This window comes from Triturus cristatus, chromosome 9 (assembly GCF_964204655.1).
Source record: "Triturus cristatus chromosome 9, aTriCri1.1, whole genome shotgun sequence".
Taxonomy (NCBI): domain Eukaryota; kingdom Metazoa; phylum Chordata; class Amphibia; order Caudata; family Salamandridae; genus Triturus; species Triturus cristatus.
Genome location: NC_140592.1, coordinates 1,141,179,155 through 1,141,199,738, shown reverse-complemented (window position 1 = coordinate 1,141,199,738; position 20,584 = coordinate 1,141,179,155). Strand labels below are relative to the sequence as shown.

The 20,584-nt window shown below is 44.8% G+C and overlaps 1 protein-coding gene across 1 annotated transcript in view; it reads right to left on the bottom strand.

The window, feature by feature from the left end:
• TYRO3 (TYRO3 protein tyrosine kinase) overlaps positions 1-20,584 on the bottom strand; it is a 386,178-nt gene that overhangs the window by 66,031 nt on the left and 299,563 nt on the right. The window contains exons 15-16 of the mRNA XM_085627071.1: positions 20,083-20,204; positions 11,455-11,564 (exon numbers count right to left, since the gene is read on the bottom strand). Coding sequence (XP_085483197.1) covers positions 11,455-11,564; positions 20,083-20,204 — 232 coding nt within the window. The remainder of the gene's footprint in view (positions 1-11,454; positions 11,565-20,082; positions 20,205-20,584) is intronic.

Here is a 20,584-nt window from a genome sequence, read left to right as displayed (position 1 = left end):
TTTCAGGGGTTGAAAAAGGTCCGGGCTATACTCCTTCCTGCAGACCATGTCCTGTCCCTGCACCTGGTGAAACTGGACTGGATATCTCTGTGTCCAAAAATAATGGGCCCCTAGACACCGGGCTACTTGTAATTGCCAGAGGCCGTATACCCTTGAGTTAATACTCCGGGGGCATGCCCCAACTCATGTTGATCTAAGAAATGCCAGGCTCAGTACCTGTGTGCCCTAAGCTTCCATCAGCCAGCTGTCAGAGGTGACGTGTCTGTCACTGATGTCATCCAATCACCGTGAGGTATAGGATCGGACGGCATCACTGCTGCGAGCCGGGCTGCTCAGCAAGGACAGAGAACATGCACGTTTGTTCAGAGGCAGGGGAAAGGGAAAAGTATTAAGAAAAACATCATCTCGCCCACTTGATCACCTGAATAGCCACATACTAGGCCCTAAGGCCCCTTGCTTTAGCACAGAGGAACCCAACATTGGTCCTTGATGGACTGATGCATGCCAGATGTTCAAGATAACTTAGAACTACTTAAATCAGAGTGTCTTGTGTGGAAGAGCCAGATCCCTGCCAAATTCTTATGACAACCATAGACTATGTAAATGAGCTTCATTTAGATTTATTTTATGTACCTATAGCTTACGTGGATACCCCGACAATCTGGTAATGATCGAGCCCTAATGAACCTACACAAGATGCCCATGAAGTAAATTATTGCCCTTTACATCCAATCTATCTAACTTTAGCCCTTGTGGATATGCTTAAAATGGGGCATGGTACTCGTCTTCTAGGGTCGGTGTTGAACACCTCTCTACTCTAGCAAGAAATAAGGAGCTAAAAATGCAAACTACAAAGTAATGTGAAGCCTCAAAACACATTCCTATCAAGGAGACCTTTGTTTTTCTCTAAATGAAAAGGTAAGTCATCAATCGGAGAGAAAAATATCTTAACACCAAAACAAGACAGTTCTGTGTTTGCATGCTCCAAAGAACTGAAAACCAGAGGCATGGTAAAGTCCAGCCAGTGAGTGATGGTCCAGGGTCTGCTTTCACTGTACCCGCGTCCTTCGTACGTCTCCCTCCAAATCTCTCGCTGGAGTGAGAAAGCAGCTGGCACAGGCTCTACAGCCTTCATTGGTGAGTTACAGATGCTGTCCTGATGGCTGCGCACAGCATTTACACGTGGGCGCCTCTGCCCACCATGTTGTCCCAGGGTACTGCCTCCTCATCTAGATTTACTTCCAGGGTTGTGAAAGCAAAATGCATTTACTGTCAGAGATGCTCCTGTGGGCTTGGGGCAGTAATGGAAAGGAGATGAATTGGTCTCCAAGCAGATTCCACAAGGAGGCATGTGTTCCCTCCTTGTTCATTTCTTCATCCTCCAGCATCTCACTGGAAGAAGGCAGCAAATCAGCGGCTAAACCTAATAAATACTGCACCGGTGACAATATGAGTCTGAGGGGAGTCCCCACAGGTAACCTAGGGGTCGACGCAGCCCTTCGCCAGCAGTATGCACCACATCAGCCAACGTGGCAGTATGAACACAGCACACGATGCAGGCTGTGGGGCTGTTCCAGGAAGGGAAGCACATCCCCAGAAGACCTACCAAACTGCAAAATTGTCACCATCTAAGGAGGGGATGGTGCTTTGTGCCGATCACAGGCTGAGACACTTTAAATTCACTGCCTCCTCCCTTCGACACCATAAAAACTGAGATATTGAGGCTGTCGCCGATGTCCTTGGGAAGTTTCAGACCCCATTATGGATGTCGGCTACGCTAAGCCTCAGGACAATTGACATAAAACTTGCTCTCTGCAGGGATTTCCAGCTAATTGTGTGCACACCGCGTGATATCGGGTCCTCTTTGAGTGACTCCGTGGAGGGAGCTAATATGTGACACGGAGGCAATATGTGAGCTGAAGGGTCTGCTCCAGCGGGGTGGCTCTGCTGGCAAATCACTGACAGATCTGTGTGGCCCTTACCAGCAGCAAAAATAATGCACAAATTTCACGAGGTTTAGGATTTTAGGTAAGATTTTGAGGGAGATGGAACTCATGCTCCCTCATCCAGACTCATTCACTCAATCCTATTCTCTGATTATGTGACTTATTACCTCTGTTTTACCCGGGGAATGGGGCGGATTGGACTGTGCACTCCACTCCTGACTGACTCGCTGTTATTTCTGTGCGCTGCGCTGTTCAATCCTGGTGCCAGCCATAACAATGTGCCCCTAGCAGAGCCTGCAGCGTGCAAAACAGGAAGTCTTATGTAAATTCCCGAAAGAAACCGATCTGTAGTACAGAGAGAAGGAACGTAGCGCAGGCCTAAATCGCATGCAATGGTTACGTAGAGAGCTACGCTTGTAATCCGTGAGTGGGCCCAGCGGGGGCTGTGCTCACCCCCCCGCCCTCCCCTCGACTCGTCGGTTTCTCATCTTGCAATTTAGCATGTGCCTAACCCTTTCACTCGAGCCACTCAGCCCCCCCACAAGCTCAAAGCCCGCAATTGACCCCGCTTCCAAGATACACATAGCCCCAGTTTGGCGATAACAGGCTGCAGTTTATTATATTTATTAATATTGTATTGTATTGTAATTGCATTTATATAGCGCTCACTACCCCAAACGAGGCGTCAAAGCGAATATGACACCACAAATGACTGTCTGCGTTCGCAGAGACAGAACTCAGCGGACCTGTGCACAGACTGAATATGCTGCTCTCGGGGGGTAAGCGTTGCAGGTACTAGGCTTCGCATGTTACCATGTGACAGCCCTCTTGTGACCCTGCAGTCTCTGAGGAGTCCAGGAAAATTCTAGATGTCGGAGGATCCGCTGCCATTATCTTACTTGATCTCAGCGCGGCTTTCGACACGGTCAATCATTAACTTCTGTTAGCAAGACTTAGAGAGAGTGGGGTGACTGTTATGCTACTCAAATGGCTTGAGTCCTTCCTTTCAGATCGCTCCTTTTCAGTCTTTGAGAACAATGCCGCCTCCAAATGGATGCCATTGCAGTGTCGGGTGCCTCAGGGCTCCTCTCTGAGCCCCACACTTTTTAATGTCTACATGTGCCCGCTGGCAGAGATTGTCGAGCCGTTTGAGGTTAAGATCATCACGTACGCTGACGATACTCAGCTTATTGTGTCCCTCAACCTTTTAGACAATAATAAGTCCATCCTGGCTAACTGTTTAGAAAAAGTCTCGGCATGGACGGACTCTTCTTTCCTAAAGCTGAATGCTGCTGAAACAGAATTGATGTTTCTGGGAAAGACCTCCAACTTGGAGATCGGCACTCTCTGGCCTAAATGGATGGGGAACATGCCTGCCCCCAAAGAACAAGTAGAAGGCCTCGGAGTCTGGCTTGACCATAACTTGAACTTGAAGACGCAGGCGTCCAGGGTAGCAGGTACCTGTTATGGCATTCTTAAAATGATCAGGAGGATCTTGCCCCTTTTGCCTTTTAATGCTAGGAAATTGTTAGTGCAAGCACTGGTTTTGTCGACGCTTGATTATGCCAATGTGCTCTACCTGGGTTCCCCCTGTCCGACGATAAAAAAAATTCAAACGGTCCAAAACTGTGCAGCACGACTTCTTATGCAGGCTCATATTTATTTATAGAGTGCAGCATTCATCCCAGGGGATATCAAGGCGCTAATAGCGAAAGAGAGGGTTAAGCTGCTGGTACAAGAAGAGCAGGTGAGTATTAGTTTTTGGGAAACAGATGAGTTTTCAGTTTTTTTCGGAACACCAAATAGTTAGATGTGAGCCGTAAGTCTATGGGGAGTTCGTTCCATTTTTTGGCTGCCAGATATGTAAAGGAGCGCCCTCCAGACCTTACTTTTTTGATACGTTTCGTTCTGGCCAGTGCTTGATGTAAAGACCTTAGGTTCCTTGTGGGCACATAAAACTCAATTTTCCCCTGAAGTATTTTGGGCCGCTTTGATATAGTACTTTGTGTGCATGACTGAGCAGTTTAAATTCAGCTCTTTGACGCATAGGAAGCCAGTGCAGGTTTTTCATGCACTTTGATGCTGAGCTTAGTCTGCTTTTATTGCACACTAGTTTGGCTGCGGCGTTTTGAAGCACCTGTAACCGCATGAAGAGAAACTCATTCATGCCCACGAATAGGGCGTTACCATAGTCGAGTTGACTTATAAGCAGGGCCTGTGGGACTGTTCTACAACCCAGTGGGATCCAGGGGAAAAGCCTGTTTAGCAGTTTCAGAGTGGAAAAGCCCTTACCACAAAGGGCCCGCACATGGTCCTTCATGGATAAGGTATCATCGATGAGGATGCCCAGATTCCTTGCGCATTGCTTAGGGATTGGAGCAGCCCCAAGTGTTTGTGGCCACCATAACAGGGAATCTTCTAAACCGCATATTAAGGCTTTGCACTGGCTGCCAGTAGACAAAAGAATTCAATTTAAGGCCCTGTGTATTGCCCATAAATCATTGGGGGCTAGTACTCCGACGATTCTCCAATCTATCCTTTCCCTCTATGTCCCTAAAAGACCTCTTCGCTCTGAGATGAAACATCTTGCCATTGTTCCCAAATTCAATCGAGCCCAGAGTAGGGGCCGTCTCTTTTCTGTCATCACTGCTAAAAGCTGGAATCAGCTGCCAGATGGTATTCGTCTTGAGGCCAATCATCTTTTATTCCACAAGCATCTAAAAACCCTGTTGTTTTCTTGATCTCCTCTACACATGCGGTTTAGGTTTTGTTTTTAGTGCTGGGAGGCCTTTGGTAGCCATGCCCTTTATAAATGTTTATTCATTCATTCATTCTGTCCGGGCTGTAAGGGCCGTGTCTGCGTGGTGCCACCCCCTGCCTGCTCGTCTCTCCTGGTGTCCCTGCAGTTAGTTAGGCGTCCGCAGGCTCACGGCTACAGCAACCTTCACCCCTCCCCGTGCCATCCAGTGCACCTGCGGGTGATACCTGCCACCGATTACTGTTGCTCCTTCCACTGCCGACCCCGTTTTCTTGCTGCTGTTTTGGGTGCTACAGCTCCTTACCTGCGAAAGCCGGGGGCCATGGTCCCTTGGCCTTCTGTCCACCTGGCCCGCAATCCTCCGGCCATCATTGGCCAGTTCAACAGTCACTGGCTAATCTGGTGGCAGGACTGTCGCCCCTTGGCCCACCCTAGCGGTCTGCGCTTCTCCCACAGCCGGATCCCTCCAGTCCCCAGGGGCCCGCGGCCTCTTCTACCAGTGGCACCGGAGGTCGGATCGCTGCTTTGTGATGATCCCTGAACATACCCGTAGACCGGTGACACTCCGATGGCAATCTTCCTATCAGGGCCTGCGCTAGGCATGCGCAGTGTGGCCAGCTGCGCGTGGCACCAACATGGGGCCTCCACACTATACGTCACAGCACACAGGTCCCTTTGTGCCCCCTCCTCATCCGAGAGGAAGGTATCCCCGGGCCTCACTGTTACGGTTTTGGGAGGCCTATGGAAAGGGGGGGTCTCTTCTGGTCCCACTTGCAAGGGACGCATTCTTCAGGTCTGTACTGCAATCAGGCCTCCTGCCCTGCTGCCCATTCAGAGGCACCACGGATGCCCACTGCCCAGCAGCTTTACCCCTTTCTGCTGATCAGCAACTCTCAGACCTTGGGCCCTTCGTGGGTTGTAACAGAGGTGCGTGGAGGTTGCCGATAGGGGGGGCTGGACACAGCAGGGTCTGGAGCAGGGACAGCTACAGAGATGCAAACTGCCCTGAACGTGTCATGCTGTATGCAAATTAGAGGGGGCTCGCACATTCCCTTTCTGCCCGGGGCCCCACAAATCCTAGAACCGGCCCTGACGGTTTCCATCCCACCCCCCATGATTGAATACAGATAATTAGGAAATGTCAACCAACCTGGTGGTATAGTCTCATTAATTTCCAATAATTGACTATTGAAATGTAAAGCTTGTAAAGGAAACACTCCAAGGACGCTCTGTTGCACCCGCGATTAATCACTTAAGACAACCTTTGTTTGGACCGGGGCTGCCCACACCCCGACAATCTGCACAGGCTACTCATGTAACTTTTACGCTGGGGTCACTGCCAGTCACCAAAAGTGCAGTGAGTTTTACTGGTTAAATAGAAAGAAAAATATCCCTTGCATCGAATAAACACCAACGGTGCCACGGTGGGACTGGAATCAGCAGAAATTATTTGTAAAAAGAATTTCCAAGGAAACTTTTCTGTGAAACAAATGCAGCAGGCTGGAGAGAACATCTGCTGCGGGGGGAGGATGGGGGGGGGAATATCCCTGTGTCGTGTTAACACCCCGCCCCCCTGTTTGTAGTTATTGGTGATATCTTATGTGCTATGCGTCTCCTGCAGGCTGCATGTGGTCTATACATGTCGTTATTTTATGAGATTCGTTTTACTTCTGGTTGAGCTTCCCTGACACAGGGCTCTCAGACCTTCTCCCCTTGAGGTGACTCTGCCCACCTCCGGCTTGGTATCTATGTGGGAGTGACACATATGGGTGGGTGTAAACAGTGGCACAGTCAGGGACCTCTGTTCTCCCTCCAGTAATTTCCCACCCATGGTGGCCTTTGCCAGGGTAGCGCCCTGGGCGGGAAGAAAGCACCTTGGCGCCCTCGCTGCTGAATAAGATGAGGCAGCGGGGAGCCTCTTTGTGTTCAGAGGCCAGACCCTGGCTGACCACATCAGAGTAGTGACTGCCCTCTGAGCACATCTCTGCACCACCCCCACTCACCTGAATTATGCACAGATTAGCACCTCAGGCTGGTGCCAAATTGATGGTTGGAGGGGGTTAATAGTGTGTGGCAGCAGGGGGTGAGAGGAGATAGGTGCAAGAAAGCCTGCAGCACTGAAGCCAGGTGACAGGCACTCTCTGTCTGCATGACCTCAATCAATCAAGGGTTTGTTGAGCGCGACTACTCACCCGTAAGTGTCTCAAGGCGCTAGGGTGGAGGGGAGGTGCAGATCCAGTCCATCAAGGAGGAGGGCTATCGAAGAGCCATGTTTTAAGGTTTCTCGTGAAGATGGGGATTGATGTCTGTCTGAGGTGGAGCGGACCTTAATGTAGAGAGCTCCTCCGCCCCTCTGAACATTTGCGCCCTGGGCCTGGGCCCAGCTCACCCACGACAACACTTAAAAGCTGGCCCTGTTCCGACCGTGAGGCTTGACAACAAGAAGCAAACCGAGGAGCGCTAAAAAGGGCAAATAGGAAGGAACGAGAAATAACACCACTTTAAGATGCAAATGTTTGATTCCTTCACTTCAAATAATTTCCTCCACCTTTTATAGATAACACATTACACTAACAGGGCTTGTATCCTTTAGTGCTCAACGAGGAAGCAAAGAGAAGGTGACATCCTAGTGCTTTTCGGATCAGTCTGCTCCGCCTCGACATCAGCTGGGAGCATCACCTTTTCTTTTTTTGTGCGACAGTAACTGCTTTACCAACTGTTTCTAATTTTGACGTCAAACGCAGAGGCAATGAAATACCCAGATGCCGCACCTCTAGACAATAGCACTCGGATGTATAATCCCATTGCTTGCTGTAAACCACAACCACAGTGTGCCTATTGAGGAGGGTAGCTCCGCGGGCTGAAGTGTGGTCACTGCAGAAGTTTGTGTTTTATGCCGTGATCTCAGGTTCGAATCCTGCTGGGTACACTCAGACTTTCATCACTTCGAGGTCGATAAAATAAGTACCATCGAGCTGGATTACAATAAACATCCGTTATGTGTTAATAGGGCCAAGAAACCCACATGCGTGAACGTGCGCTCTATACCTGCTAGGTTATGTTAAAAAAGACATTTTAACAAGTCAAGTCGATGTTCATAGCACGACAGTTTTTTTCCCTAGAAGGCCCCACTTTCGATGAGGCGCAGAATATCAATTCGATACTGTTCTCCAACCAGAAAGTTGCCCCTCTGCTGCGTCCTTGAGGAAGCGCATTCTAATGTCCCCTGAAGAGTAACTTTCATGGGCCCTTTGGCCGTAGTCAGGCCGAGCCGGGAGTGCATGGAGTTGGAGGGCCCAGTGCTACGATTCCACCACTTAGATTCAATTACAGTATCAGGAATTCAGCGCCCCCGCTGGGTGATATGCTGTACTGCATGATAAACGGAAGCATCGACGGCCTGTCCCATTAAACAGAAGGGGGGAGGGGGGGGGGGGCGATTGCTTAGTAGACGTTTCCCCTCTCCACCCTGTCTGCACACATAGGACTCGGCAACCTATTTCTGGAACGTGCAACCTTATTGCAATATTTCATCAAACGAATGAAAAGAATAATAAAAAAGTTTAATGAGTTAATAAGACAAATTAAACATATTTAGGTATTTTTTTTTTTTTCAACGGAACGCACGAAATAAAAACATACTTCTAGGCTGCAGAACAAACTGCCAGAATTAAAGTTTACTATTCTGCCTGCATAAAGCAGGTGTCTCACATCACCAGTATATCATTCTTTGCTACACTACCAGAAGCAGATACTGTGGCCAATACTATCGCAGTAAGGGGTCAACACCGGTTTAGGCATGGATGTTGACACTGCAGCCGTCACTGTCCTATTGCTAACAATGTACTAAGAACGGACCAGGAGTCTGCCCCTTTAAACCACTGGCTTTATTCAACCAACCTCAATCAGCAATTGGCTTAAAATGTTAGCAATTATCTCTTGGTTCAGCCCAGTACAGTATTCATCTCTCACCTAATGCGATTGGCTCTTTGGTAGGGTGACCAGATTTTGAGAACCAAAAACCGGGACATTTTAGGAAAATAGAAGAAAGACTACCATTTTTCATCAAAAGAATGGTGCAGAATGACAGTTCTCATCAACATAAGATAACAGAAAAACCATTAAGAAAATAAATAAAATGTAATTTCTACAACCAGCATCATACAAATTAATTAAACTGCTTACTTATAACAGCTGTTCACTAGCACAGCTTTATAACACCCAAAAAAGTGCCTCTCAATGTTTTCAGTCGACCCCCTCTAAAAACCGGGACATGAGCCAAAATTACCAAAATCTGCCGGGATAGCAGGTGAAAAACCTGGACTGTCCAGGCAAATCCGGGACGTCTGTTCACCCTATCTTTGGGTGCATCCTTCCACGAAGTGGTGAAGAGGTGCATAGTTGGTACCACCCACATCCCCCGCACAACACTCCTTCAGCTGTGGATGAGGAGAGGATGTGGCTTAACGGCTAGGGCAGTCGACCTCGAAGCTTGAGAACCGTTTTTGAGTCTCGGCAGGGACGCTCAATATCCTGTGATTCTGGGCAAATCATTTAATCTTACTGTGCCTAACAAAAAAATAGAATATGTCCGTCTATAATGCAACCGGTGCTCATGTAAAGCGACCTGATACTTTCAGGTCAAGTTTGCGCTATATAAAACTAAAAAAAAAATAAAAAAAGAAAAATGACATTACCCACGCTTCCTCTGGACGACCCACAGTTCGGTAAAAGTGCCTATGGCTCACACATTTTATTTCTCCTTCTGAGATCTCACCCAGGGTGACTTCATACCACTGCTCTAGGCCCTGGGAAGGAAGGATGCCCCTGTGTACAATGGCACATGTGAATCAACAATGTAAGAAATAGGATGCAGGTCAGGTTAATTACCAGCAGCTGAGATTAATTCAAGTATTTTAACAAGCATTTCTGTGCTATTTGCTGTGTTAAAAACATGTATTTTTGGTATCCCAACTGGCACACAATTTCTCTTGTGATGCGAAGTGTTTGCAGGGTGGTAAGTGCTGTATAAATACAATTTACAGTGACAATAGCCTGCAGTGTATGACAGGCCAGTGTCAGTTAATAGGTCTCCTGGGTCCAGGTAGCCTTGAGTCATACAGAAGACCGTCCCTGCCATATTGAGGAGCATCTCACTCGCTCTACTCAGCCCCCAATTTGAAAAGACCCATATGTTAGGTCAAGCACTCACAGCCTCAGAACACTACATGCATCAACCACATTCACATACACCCAACAGGATGCACCACAAGGCACAACATCTCTCCCTTCTCTTACAAGGATACAACACGACAGTAAACCTGACTCCAAGCAGACAGGTAGAACTAGAAACAGACAAAATAAGAAACCACTTTCCATGTAAACAACAGAAAGGACATGCCAGCAAAAGCTGTACTCTTGCATACAGCACTATTCATGAAAACTGCACTTTGGTACACAACATTCAAAATGCTATGCCACTTTCAAACCGCAGCTTGGCACAGAGCCTTCTGAACATTATACAATTTTCAGTACCATGCACACCCAGATACTCTTATAAAACAGAAACACTAACAGTGGGCACACATAATCAATGAAAGAGAAAGACATGCCTTTGTCATTACACAATGTGACAAAGTATGGAGGGGATAGAGAACACGTCAGCACCAATGCAGGTTTCCGAAAGTGGAAGGATGGTGAAGGGTGAAGAATAGAACAACACCAAGGCAGGGATTTCACAGCCTCAGAGAGGTCATAGGGATGGAGAAAATGACAACATCAAGGCAGCCACTGCACTGCCTTAGAGAGATGGAGAGGGATGGACAACATGCCAACACCAAGGCAATCACTCCGTTGCCTCAGAAAGATAGAAGGGTAGAGAACCAGCCAACAAAAAAGGCAGCCACTCCACTGCATCAGAGGACTGAAGGATGGGGAGAACATGCCAGCACTAATAGAGGTTTGCCACTGACTCAGAAAGAGGGAGTATGGAAATGGGAGAGAAACATGCCAACACCAAGGCGGCCACTCCACAGCCTCAGGGAGATGAAAGATGTAGGCGTGGAGAACATGATGACATCAGGGAGGATTTTCCACTTTTACTTCTAGCAAGTCTCTGCTGCGCACGGGTTACAGTTGAATATGAACAGGTAGAAATGGAAAACTCTACCAGGAAATTCGGAAGGAATACAGTGAAAAAGACCAGACGGTGAGACAGCGCAGATGGAAAGGGACCAAGACCCAGTCACGAGGAAGCCAGGTTTGTCCTCGTCATGAAAGGGACAACTACAACAGGAAGTTGTAAAAGTCATGAGTAGTACTTCGATTGCGTAAATACATAGATACATCAGGTTGCTAGTATTTCAGCAGCATAGAGTAGCTCACATTCAGAACTGTTACACTATGAATAGGTAAATCATAGATGTTGTTACTTAAATGTAACTTTGTTTGATTTGTGTATCATTTATAAATGACACATGCCCCACTGTGCCTTATGCTAGGTGCCGCATTTGGTTGATGAAAACACTGAACAGAAAAACTGCAGTTCTATCCATATTTTAGACGATGCACTGTACACCATTCTTGTGAAATACTACTCAACTCTGTGTAGATTGGCAATGCAAACCTCACTCATACAGAGACAATTGGTAAAGAGAAAGTAACTTCAGACTTGGCCCATCAACAGTACATAATATTCTCAAATCCACCCTTATTTGCGGCACGCCCACAGTCAGTACTGAGCGGACTTACATGCAGTTGCGCGAAGCAAGGTCTCGATGTATGAAACTTTTCGAGCTCAGGTACTCCATTCCACTTGCGATCTCAACCATGAACCTGATCAGTGTCTGGATGGGCACCGTCTGGAGGGGAAAAAAGTCACAATTGAGGAAGAGTTACAAAAGAAACTTCCAAAGAGAATCATTGTATTCTCCAAGATGTTATAAACCAGGTGTGTCCAACCTAGGTCTACTAGGGTGGGATCCATGTCAGCTTTTCAGAACAACATGACTTTGTAAATGAGCTCCATCTAGATTAATTCTAGGTAAAATTGTCTTATGACGATGATATGACAACCTGGCATGGATTGATCCATCTTGGACTTAAGCAAACACAAGGAGATGATGGATGGAGCGCTGAAACTTTTCAGACACTCACCCACAGTCACAGATCTGGGTTGAATCCATCAGCGTTCTTTAGCTCACTTTGCCACCCCAGTTCAGACACAGCTATATGCAAATCAGTCTGACCCAGTGCCTCATGGGAACAGTCTAGCCGAACTGCCAAGCCAGGTCTTTCCTGGACTGGAAACAAGCATCCTGGGACTGGTTTCGGGCTAACAGCCCTCATCAGCCAGGCCATCTTGGACTTAAGTCAGGCACCCCTGCTAAAAACTGTGCACCCAGTTAAAATACAAGTGTGCTGAATAATTTTAATGTTAGCTAAATGTACATGCAAACAGCATATATTCTAATGGCAATATTTATGTCCTTCACACAAGAGCGGGCAGTCTGAAATATCTGAGTGCTGTGTTGTGCGAAGGGCAGAAAATAACCATCATCACATTTAGTAAGAGTCGCCTGCCGTTGACGAGAACGGCAGCGCTCACATTAAATTTGGTCGTTCTGTCTGACACAGAGCCTCACACTAGTGCAGAAAATTGAGTTTGTGTTCTCTGGCATTGGTTTGAACTGGAGGTACAGCCTCCATTCCAAATTCCTTCGTGCAGAGATCAGCACAAGGGTCAGACATGTAGGATGTGTGTTTTAGAATAAGCCAAGCTACATGTAGGTATATAAGGCAATATACTGCTTAACCCCTTGATTATCCCTGCTTTTCTTTGGCATAAGCATTTGGGGCAAAGCCAAATCTTGTTATTTGGATAAATTTTACTTTGGACTAAAACCTAAGGTATATATTAGCTTTGGTAAGCCGCGAAGGGGTTCCTTTTATGATGGTGCTGGGTTTGACAGAGTCATCCCGACAGTGAAATACAGCAGCAGCACACCTAGATAGAAGTACACTTTGCTGACTGTACAATGGAAACTGAAAAACATTGTAGAAAATGGCTTGGACCACCACCATAATAAGCCCATACATGAATCATACTTTTGTTTGCACTCCTACTCGCACATTAGTGTGAACATTGGTTAGTCAGCATTGATGAACATACTGATAAAGTCAGAAAAAGGCTGTGACATGTTCACAGGCGCACTACCTTCGAAAAACATGCAGCCAAATATTACTTTTTTTACTCCCTCTAAGCTGGTCAATACCTGACAAGGAAATCTTCAAATTGCTATAAAATGCCTGTTCCAGCAGCTATGCAGCCATAAGCTCAAATACTCCCCCATATACGGGAAAAACTAGATCTCAAGTGGGCAACGCAGCACTCACAGAAACAATCTTCTCAAGCTCGAGACAAACAAAATGAAAAAAGACAAGAATCTGGCATTGCAGTCACCATTCACTACTTACCAACACCCATACATCAAATGACAGGCGGCTACATGCTTGCATTAAAGGCTGAGAGGCAGGCAGTAGCAAATTGTTTTGATAACCTAGAGTCAGGAGGCAACACGAATTCCAGACAGCATACAGAGCCATGGGAGCTAAATCAGTGGCAGACATGCCTAATAACCTGGTATTTGTAAAACGCAAACTAATCACCCCAAAGGTTCTAAGTCGCTGGGGGCCGTAAGGGAGATTAAGCAAGCTATTGCCCAGAGTAACAGGGTGCTGGGCCGAGCTACTGCCGGCTCCCGGAATCGAACAGTGAGCCCGTGCTCCGGAGTCAGCCACCCTGGCCGCTGCGCCACACCTCTCCCACCAAATACCAAACACATACTATAAGCACCGTGATCATCCAACTTTCCACTATCCAACCAATTGTAATTCTACAGTTTCTACACAGTCGAAGACTCTTCTCTTTTTGTAATTCCCAACCGGAAACCAACTTTCCATTCATGGGCACTTTTTCCATCAATCTTTTACATCTGCTAAATAATTTCATCTAGATAATTATTTAGTCTACGGTTGCCCTGCCACTCCTTCAACTAGAGGCTGCTCAATTGGAGAGAGTGGGGGAGATGTTATCCATTATATTGAGATCCTCTTTTAGCAGAAAATACACACAACCAGTAGCCATTTTACCATATGCTATGGTTCTCTATAGTTCCTTTATGGTACCAGACAGACGACCGTTTGTATGAATTCATGCAATGTCTAATGCAGTTCTGCAGTTCATTTTGCACTCTGAAAAACGTACATGCCGCTTTACTAAAATTGCTAAAATCAGTTTTAAACATGACACGAGATTTTAATACGAGAAGTACATTTCTAGCTCTTAGGAAAGTAGGATCTTTGGAATTATACGCCACAAGGGGTCTTAGGTTGTCCACTCTCTCTAATAATAAGAGTTGGGATCACTGTATCCACTTCTTAACGCTTTGGAGCTAAATAGGACTGTAATAAATGGGAGATTTGATCATTCGAAAATAAACAATTTTACCTGGCAAAGAGGTTTGCAGCGTTCACTGATTGATTATGTTTTGTTCAATATTTTGGTACTAATCTCATTACAAATTTTGAAATCTGCCCTAATTCATGGAACGACCATTTCCAACTATTTGTTTCTCTAGATCTCAAATCTGTTAAGGCGAGGGACACTACAGTACATAACTTCGAATGAAGAACCCGCCTACATAGTGTCTATGTTTTGAAGTTTGTTGCGAGTGGGAAATTGACAAATTGGCTCCATGACGCCTTGGAGGTACCCACTACAATGGATGTCCTTTCCTTTGAATTTTGTTTTGAGTTCATTATAAGAGACCCAACTAGGTTAAATGTGTCTAGGAAGCCACATACGTTGTTAAATTATCTCCCACTACTTAGAGCCAGTAAATATTCTAAGTTTGAAAGGCAACTTATTAAAAACAACCAGGTGGCGTAGTCTCTCGGTGTGCACCTGGGCCCGAAGGTGAAGGTGTGACCGAAGCCTTTTTCGATGGTGCATGGAGGGGGATGGTGTCGACGTCTTTACTTACGACCCGCTGCCCAGGAGTGATGTCCTCGATGTCTGAGTCATCAACTTCGGAGGCGCTGACGGGGCCTTCTTCGATTCGCTCCTGTTCAGGTACATCGACGCCCTCCTGGAAGATGTCATTGGGAATGGGTGCTGACGAACGAGCCATTGTTCTCCTGGCTCGACGATCTCGAATGGTCTTTTTCGAGCGGAAAGAGGCACAAGCTGCACAGTCTCTGGCCTCGTGCTCCGGAGACAAGCAGAGGTTGCACACCATATGCAGATCGGTGTGGGGAAAGTTCGACCCACATTGAGGACATTTCTTGAATGGCGTCCTTTCCAGGAGCCAGATACCAAGGCCCAGGTAGGCCCGAAGGCCTTCGTCGATGACTGGAATCTAGGACTTCGATGTGGAAGAGATGCGCGACGACTAGGGATCGCGATCGAAAACAATACCGGAGAAGGGTGAAGGATTGCGCGTCGAGATTGGAATTGGTGACGGTTCCGAACTGGAGCGCGAGAAACACATCCGAGCCCGACGGCGGAAAAAAACTATCTGAAGATGGAGCCGATGCCCATGCGCACTATCATCCAAAGGAGGAGTCACCTATCTCGTGACTTCCAAAGACTTTTCCAAGTCAAAAACAAGTGTAAACATCCGGGCCCAGCACCAGATGGCGATCTATGCTTAGTGTGTGATCTGCAGCTCATATGCCTCGAACATAATGGTTTAAAATAGGGTTGTGTACTGGCCCCTTGTTACTTTTCTTATACCCGTCTGATTTACCGTCCTTATGCAGCAAAGTTGTTTCTAACTCCCCAAAATTAGAATCAAAAGAAGCTTGTACTCTATTATATGCTGATTGTACGCTTACCCCAATTGGTTTGCAGAAGCAACTTGATATTTTACCCTCTTTTGCATTCACTCAAGTCAGTTAATGAGTGAAAAACAAAAATTATGATAATGTGGCAAGAGGTCTTAAATCCCCACAGCTTTATTTAATTTAATTGAGGTAAATTAGAGGCTGTAAAAGAGTATACCTACCTGGGTATGAGTATTTCTAACAATCCTTCGTGGGCTCATCAAGATAAATTGCAGTTCTCTAAAACAAAGTCTATTGGCATTGGTCTTCTGAAATTTTTTATTTTTTTATTGCACAGGAGAAATGTGCAGTCACTTTTAAAGGCGTATGTATAAAACGTACCTCCTGGAGCTCTGTATGATATTGAGGGAAGATCGATGTCCTCCCTCATTAATGTACCTCGTATTGAATCTGTCTTGTGTTAGCGATACCTTGGCATTAGTAATTCTAGCTTGATTGAAATGATTTTTCTTGAGCTGGGCTTGAGTGAGATAAATTGTCTAGCCTATTGCCAGATTATTCACTATTTCTTTGAACTGTTTTGCAGCCTGGAGACTTTGTTGAAAAAGACCATATGGAGAGAACTTTCAAGGGGTGAAATGGGACTTATAGATTTAGTGATATTTTGTTCTTATAGCTCGAAACAGATGGCTGTGAACTGTGACGAGGTATTATCATCTAGGAAATGTTTTGAAGTCCTATTTAAAAAGGGTTGCTAAGATAAACAGTTTTCAGGATAATTTGAACCATTGCTTAAAGATAAAAAGTTTGCTATTGAGCTGTTAGTTTGCAAGGTGTGGTGTTATGCAATTTTACCTGAAGGCTAATATATGTCTCTCTGTACGAAGAATATTCATGAAATTTAGGTTTTGTCAACTACCGATCAGAGATAATAAATGAATTAAAGAGGAGGAGTCCTATTTTCTTCCAGAATGTCAATATTGTAGCGCCAAGAAACAGGAAATTACTCAGGTTTTATTTTTCTATCCAGGTCTCTGACATCTGCATAGAAACTTTATTTGACCAGTTATTTCAAAATATTTAATTGGTATACACGACGTAGCACTTTATTTATTGTTAAATCCACCTACGGTAAATTCTGCTATTGACTGATTAAATTATTTGCATCTTTTCTTTTCTTGTAATTGAGTTGCTAATATTTATTGTAAATATGTTTAGTGATTATTTCTTTTATAAATCTTTTTATTAAACAACAAAAAGACATTTCCAGTCACAATTTGATGAGATAAGTCACGTTACAAGGTTATAATCACACTTGGCACCGTTATACAATATAACATACGAAATAGTAATGTAGCGATCTCTATGGCGTTACAGGATCTTCCAGAGAGAGAACAACTGGGGGCTCACATATATTACCGCGCAGCTATTCCATTTGCTCCATATGTCAATCTACTTTTTGAGGCATCCTCTAGAAACATACACAGTTTTTTCCCGTATCATACACCAATCCATGTCTGCTTTCCACTCTTCAACTTTGGGCGATGTCCCAGCTCCCCACAATCTTGCCAGGTTCCTTTTAGCGACCATCAATCCCAATGTGACCCATATATGATCTTTCCTGCCTAAGTCTGTGGGCTCCCATACATTTAAAAGGCATCTCTTAGCCTTGATCTCCACCACAAGTCCGAGAACCTCACCTAGAGAGGCGTGTATCCCCTTCCAATACTTCTGTATATACACACACTCCCTCAAGGTATGCATGAATGTGCCCTCCTGACCACATTGCCTCCTGCACATGCCCTCATTCGCCATTCCCATTCTGATGAGCTGAGTCCCCGTGACATAGACTGTATGGAGGATTTTCAATTGGACCAGACGCAACCTGAAGGAGATTGCAACCTCCCGTGGGAAGGCCACTCCCTCCTGCACGTTTAGTGATTATTGATTCATATTGATGTATTTAATTCTATGTAACATTTTAATCTTATGTTATATTTATGTTTTTTTAAGTCTTGTATTTTGTTTTAGGTGTCTTATGTGAAAGCACCTTTTTTGAATAAATAAATATACTTCAATATGCTTTTCAGCATCATACCATGGACATGTTTCCATATGAAATCTACCATACAGGTATAGGGTCCCCCACAAGTTTACAAGACAGAAAATGCAACATTTTGGTTTTCATTCTATCAATTTGTTCTACTCTGTAAATTACTGTCTATTACACTGGGGTGAAAACTAGAAATGGACAAAGCCCAATAGCTTAGATGACTAATGCATAAGAAGAATCTCTAAAATTCTTAAAAGGAAGTGAAATCGATCAGGTAGGTCCAAGTACGGCCACCATCATGAACATTTCCAATAGGCATGTGTATGTTTTTGTAGATGTGGGTGTACTTGTGATTGTGCGACTGACACGGATTCTGTGGGTACGGTTCTCATATAGGGGTAAGGCCGGGCTGACACCACTTCAAAGCGCGGGCCATTTCCTTCCAACCCCGGCTATTAACAAACGCCACTCGACTCTCCAATTGCTGCGCATGTGCAAGAGTTGTGTTTTGGGTGCAAACCTTTTGCCACATTCTCACCCGTTTGCCCCGCATCCCTCGGATTCATCACTGTATCGCGGATTCTTTTTCATTTGAACCGATTATCAAAGTTACAGTTTATTTGCATGTGTGTACCGCATAGTGTTATTGTTAATTAGCCTTGTGGCACCTTTTGATAGTATGACTTTCCAAAGGTTTCCACTGCAGACCAGTTTTTATAGACGTGTGCGGTCTGTAAGCTAGTGCTTAATTTGGGTCGGTGTTTGCAGGTGGTGGCACAGGAACTAATTTTTCGGGACTGGAATTTATTTTTCATCATCTGACTTTGTTGCAGAGCAAGAGAGAGAATGGCAGAAAGGGTTTAAGAAGGAGGAGAAAGATTGGAAAACACCGACATATAGCAAACAAAATGGAGCAAGCAGGAATGGAAAGAGGCAAGAGGCAGAAAGTGCGGGGGAGGGGGAAGAAGCATGAGGTGGAATCAAGAACCAATCTCTCTTAATGTCTGATATTGTCAGAGGTTAAGCGGCGTATCTTGGTGGCAGTGCAGTTGTGAACATGGAGATGCCCACCCAGGTGGCATAGGTGTGCTGTTTTGGGCATGTTTGTGATGGTCTGTCTACTGTGTGCTGTTTGGTGGTTTACATAAGCAACTCAGATTCTAATTGGCATGCATGTGTTGTTAACATGTTAACCAAATATATGGCATATCTATGCAGTGCTGGGTGAGAGCACAGGGTTCTGTTTATCGTGTTGTGCTTTTCATTCTTCAAAATATTTTTACCCTGAGGATGTCATATATGAAATCATCAGCGATTTCTCTAGCGATCCTTAACACAAAGTTAAATCAAAAAAGTTGGAGAAAGTTCTGAAATCAGGAGTGAACTTTATCAGAAATCGATATTGGTACAGAACAAATAGTACTTTGCTGCTCTTAAATTGCACAGGCACTTTACAGATGAACAAGATAAGAGGGCAACCCCTAGATTGTTAAGACCACTATGTGGGACTCATCCAAACTCAATACGAACTCCAATGAAACAGATGTATACTGATACGAAGAAGTGAGCAATGGATGAGTGTACCTTAAATGAACTTTTTATGTATGTATTGAATTTGACTGTTTTTTCACTTTTATGGCCTTATAGGCCGAAATAAAGCATTTTGAGGATGATGAAAGCAGTGTTTTTGAGACCAGTAAATATTTTTATGACCCAACCTATGTACCATTAGGTCGATTCCTATAAAACAGAATAGGATTGAGTCGCATTGCGACCTACCTGATTAAAATTCATTAGATAGGTTGCAAACTGCAACCCAATCCAATTGGCCACAATCATGGGGATGGTGGCCTGCAAGGGTCAACAGGCCAATACGTCTCATTGATTTTCAATAAAGTAAAAATTCCAATGCAGATTGTTTCCCTAAAATGATATGAGGCTCTGCTTGAAAAATGTTTTTCTTTTTTTACACTTCAAGAATTGGCAGTGGTACCCAGGACTAATGCCAACTCTTCAAGAAAACGTTATGTTTTTTGTACTCACGAAGGACAATGGGAACGCCTTCCCTTTTTGCGAATGGGTTATCACTTCCTTCGAGGTGTTTATAAATTTTGAATATTTTGCAACCAGATTTCGGTCACTAAACATTGAGATATAAGATACCGATTCGGTATTTGCAAGTGATGCCTACAACACGTCCCTTCCAGACACCGAATCCGTACCCATTCAGAATCCCATTTTAGGATTCAGAAATTCGTTTCCGCCTCCTAAAATGAGATTAGTACATGGGAAAAAGCATGTTAAGAGTTACAATTGGTGAAGTGGAGCATTCGCAAACCGCTGAAATGCCTTGTATATCTGGTCTAAGACTTTTTAATGTTGGTTTCTTAATGTACACTCACATGAACTTGGATTGATGTATAAATTACGCTCTAAAACAGGTTAGCAGTAGATTAGCAGCTAGCAGTAGATTGACTTACAAAAGGTTCTTCTCCTATCCGGGACATGAGCATGTAGGTGTGAAGGTCGCCATACTTCATAAATGGCAGGATGACCATGGGGACAGGAAGGCGCCCCTTGGCACGACTCCGTAAACTCACACCTGTGAAGGACATCAGACAGAAAATAAGTCCACAGGATATGCAGGTTTCAAAAGATTTGCAACAAACTTACTTTGAATGTATTTATTGATAGCATCACAAAGATATTCAAGTAATTAAATGTAGTTCTAATTTTTACTTTCATTTCTTGTTCCATACAAAGAGAATAAAGACGACTGTCCCTTAGGAGTAAAGAATTAAACATATTTTAATTGACTTAAAAAGGAGCTACCAAATTCCTCCTTCGCTGCTTTGTATATTCATATGACCAACAATTCTAAACAATTCTTTTACAATTTAACTGCTTAATAATACCACTTTGTACATTGTTTTAAAAAAAGGGAGATCAAAATGAAAACACAAAAAAAGCTGGAAAGGAATT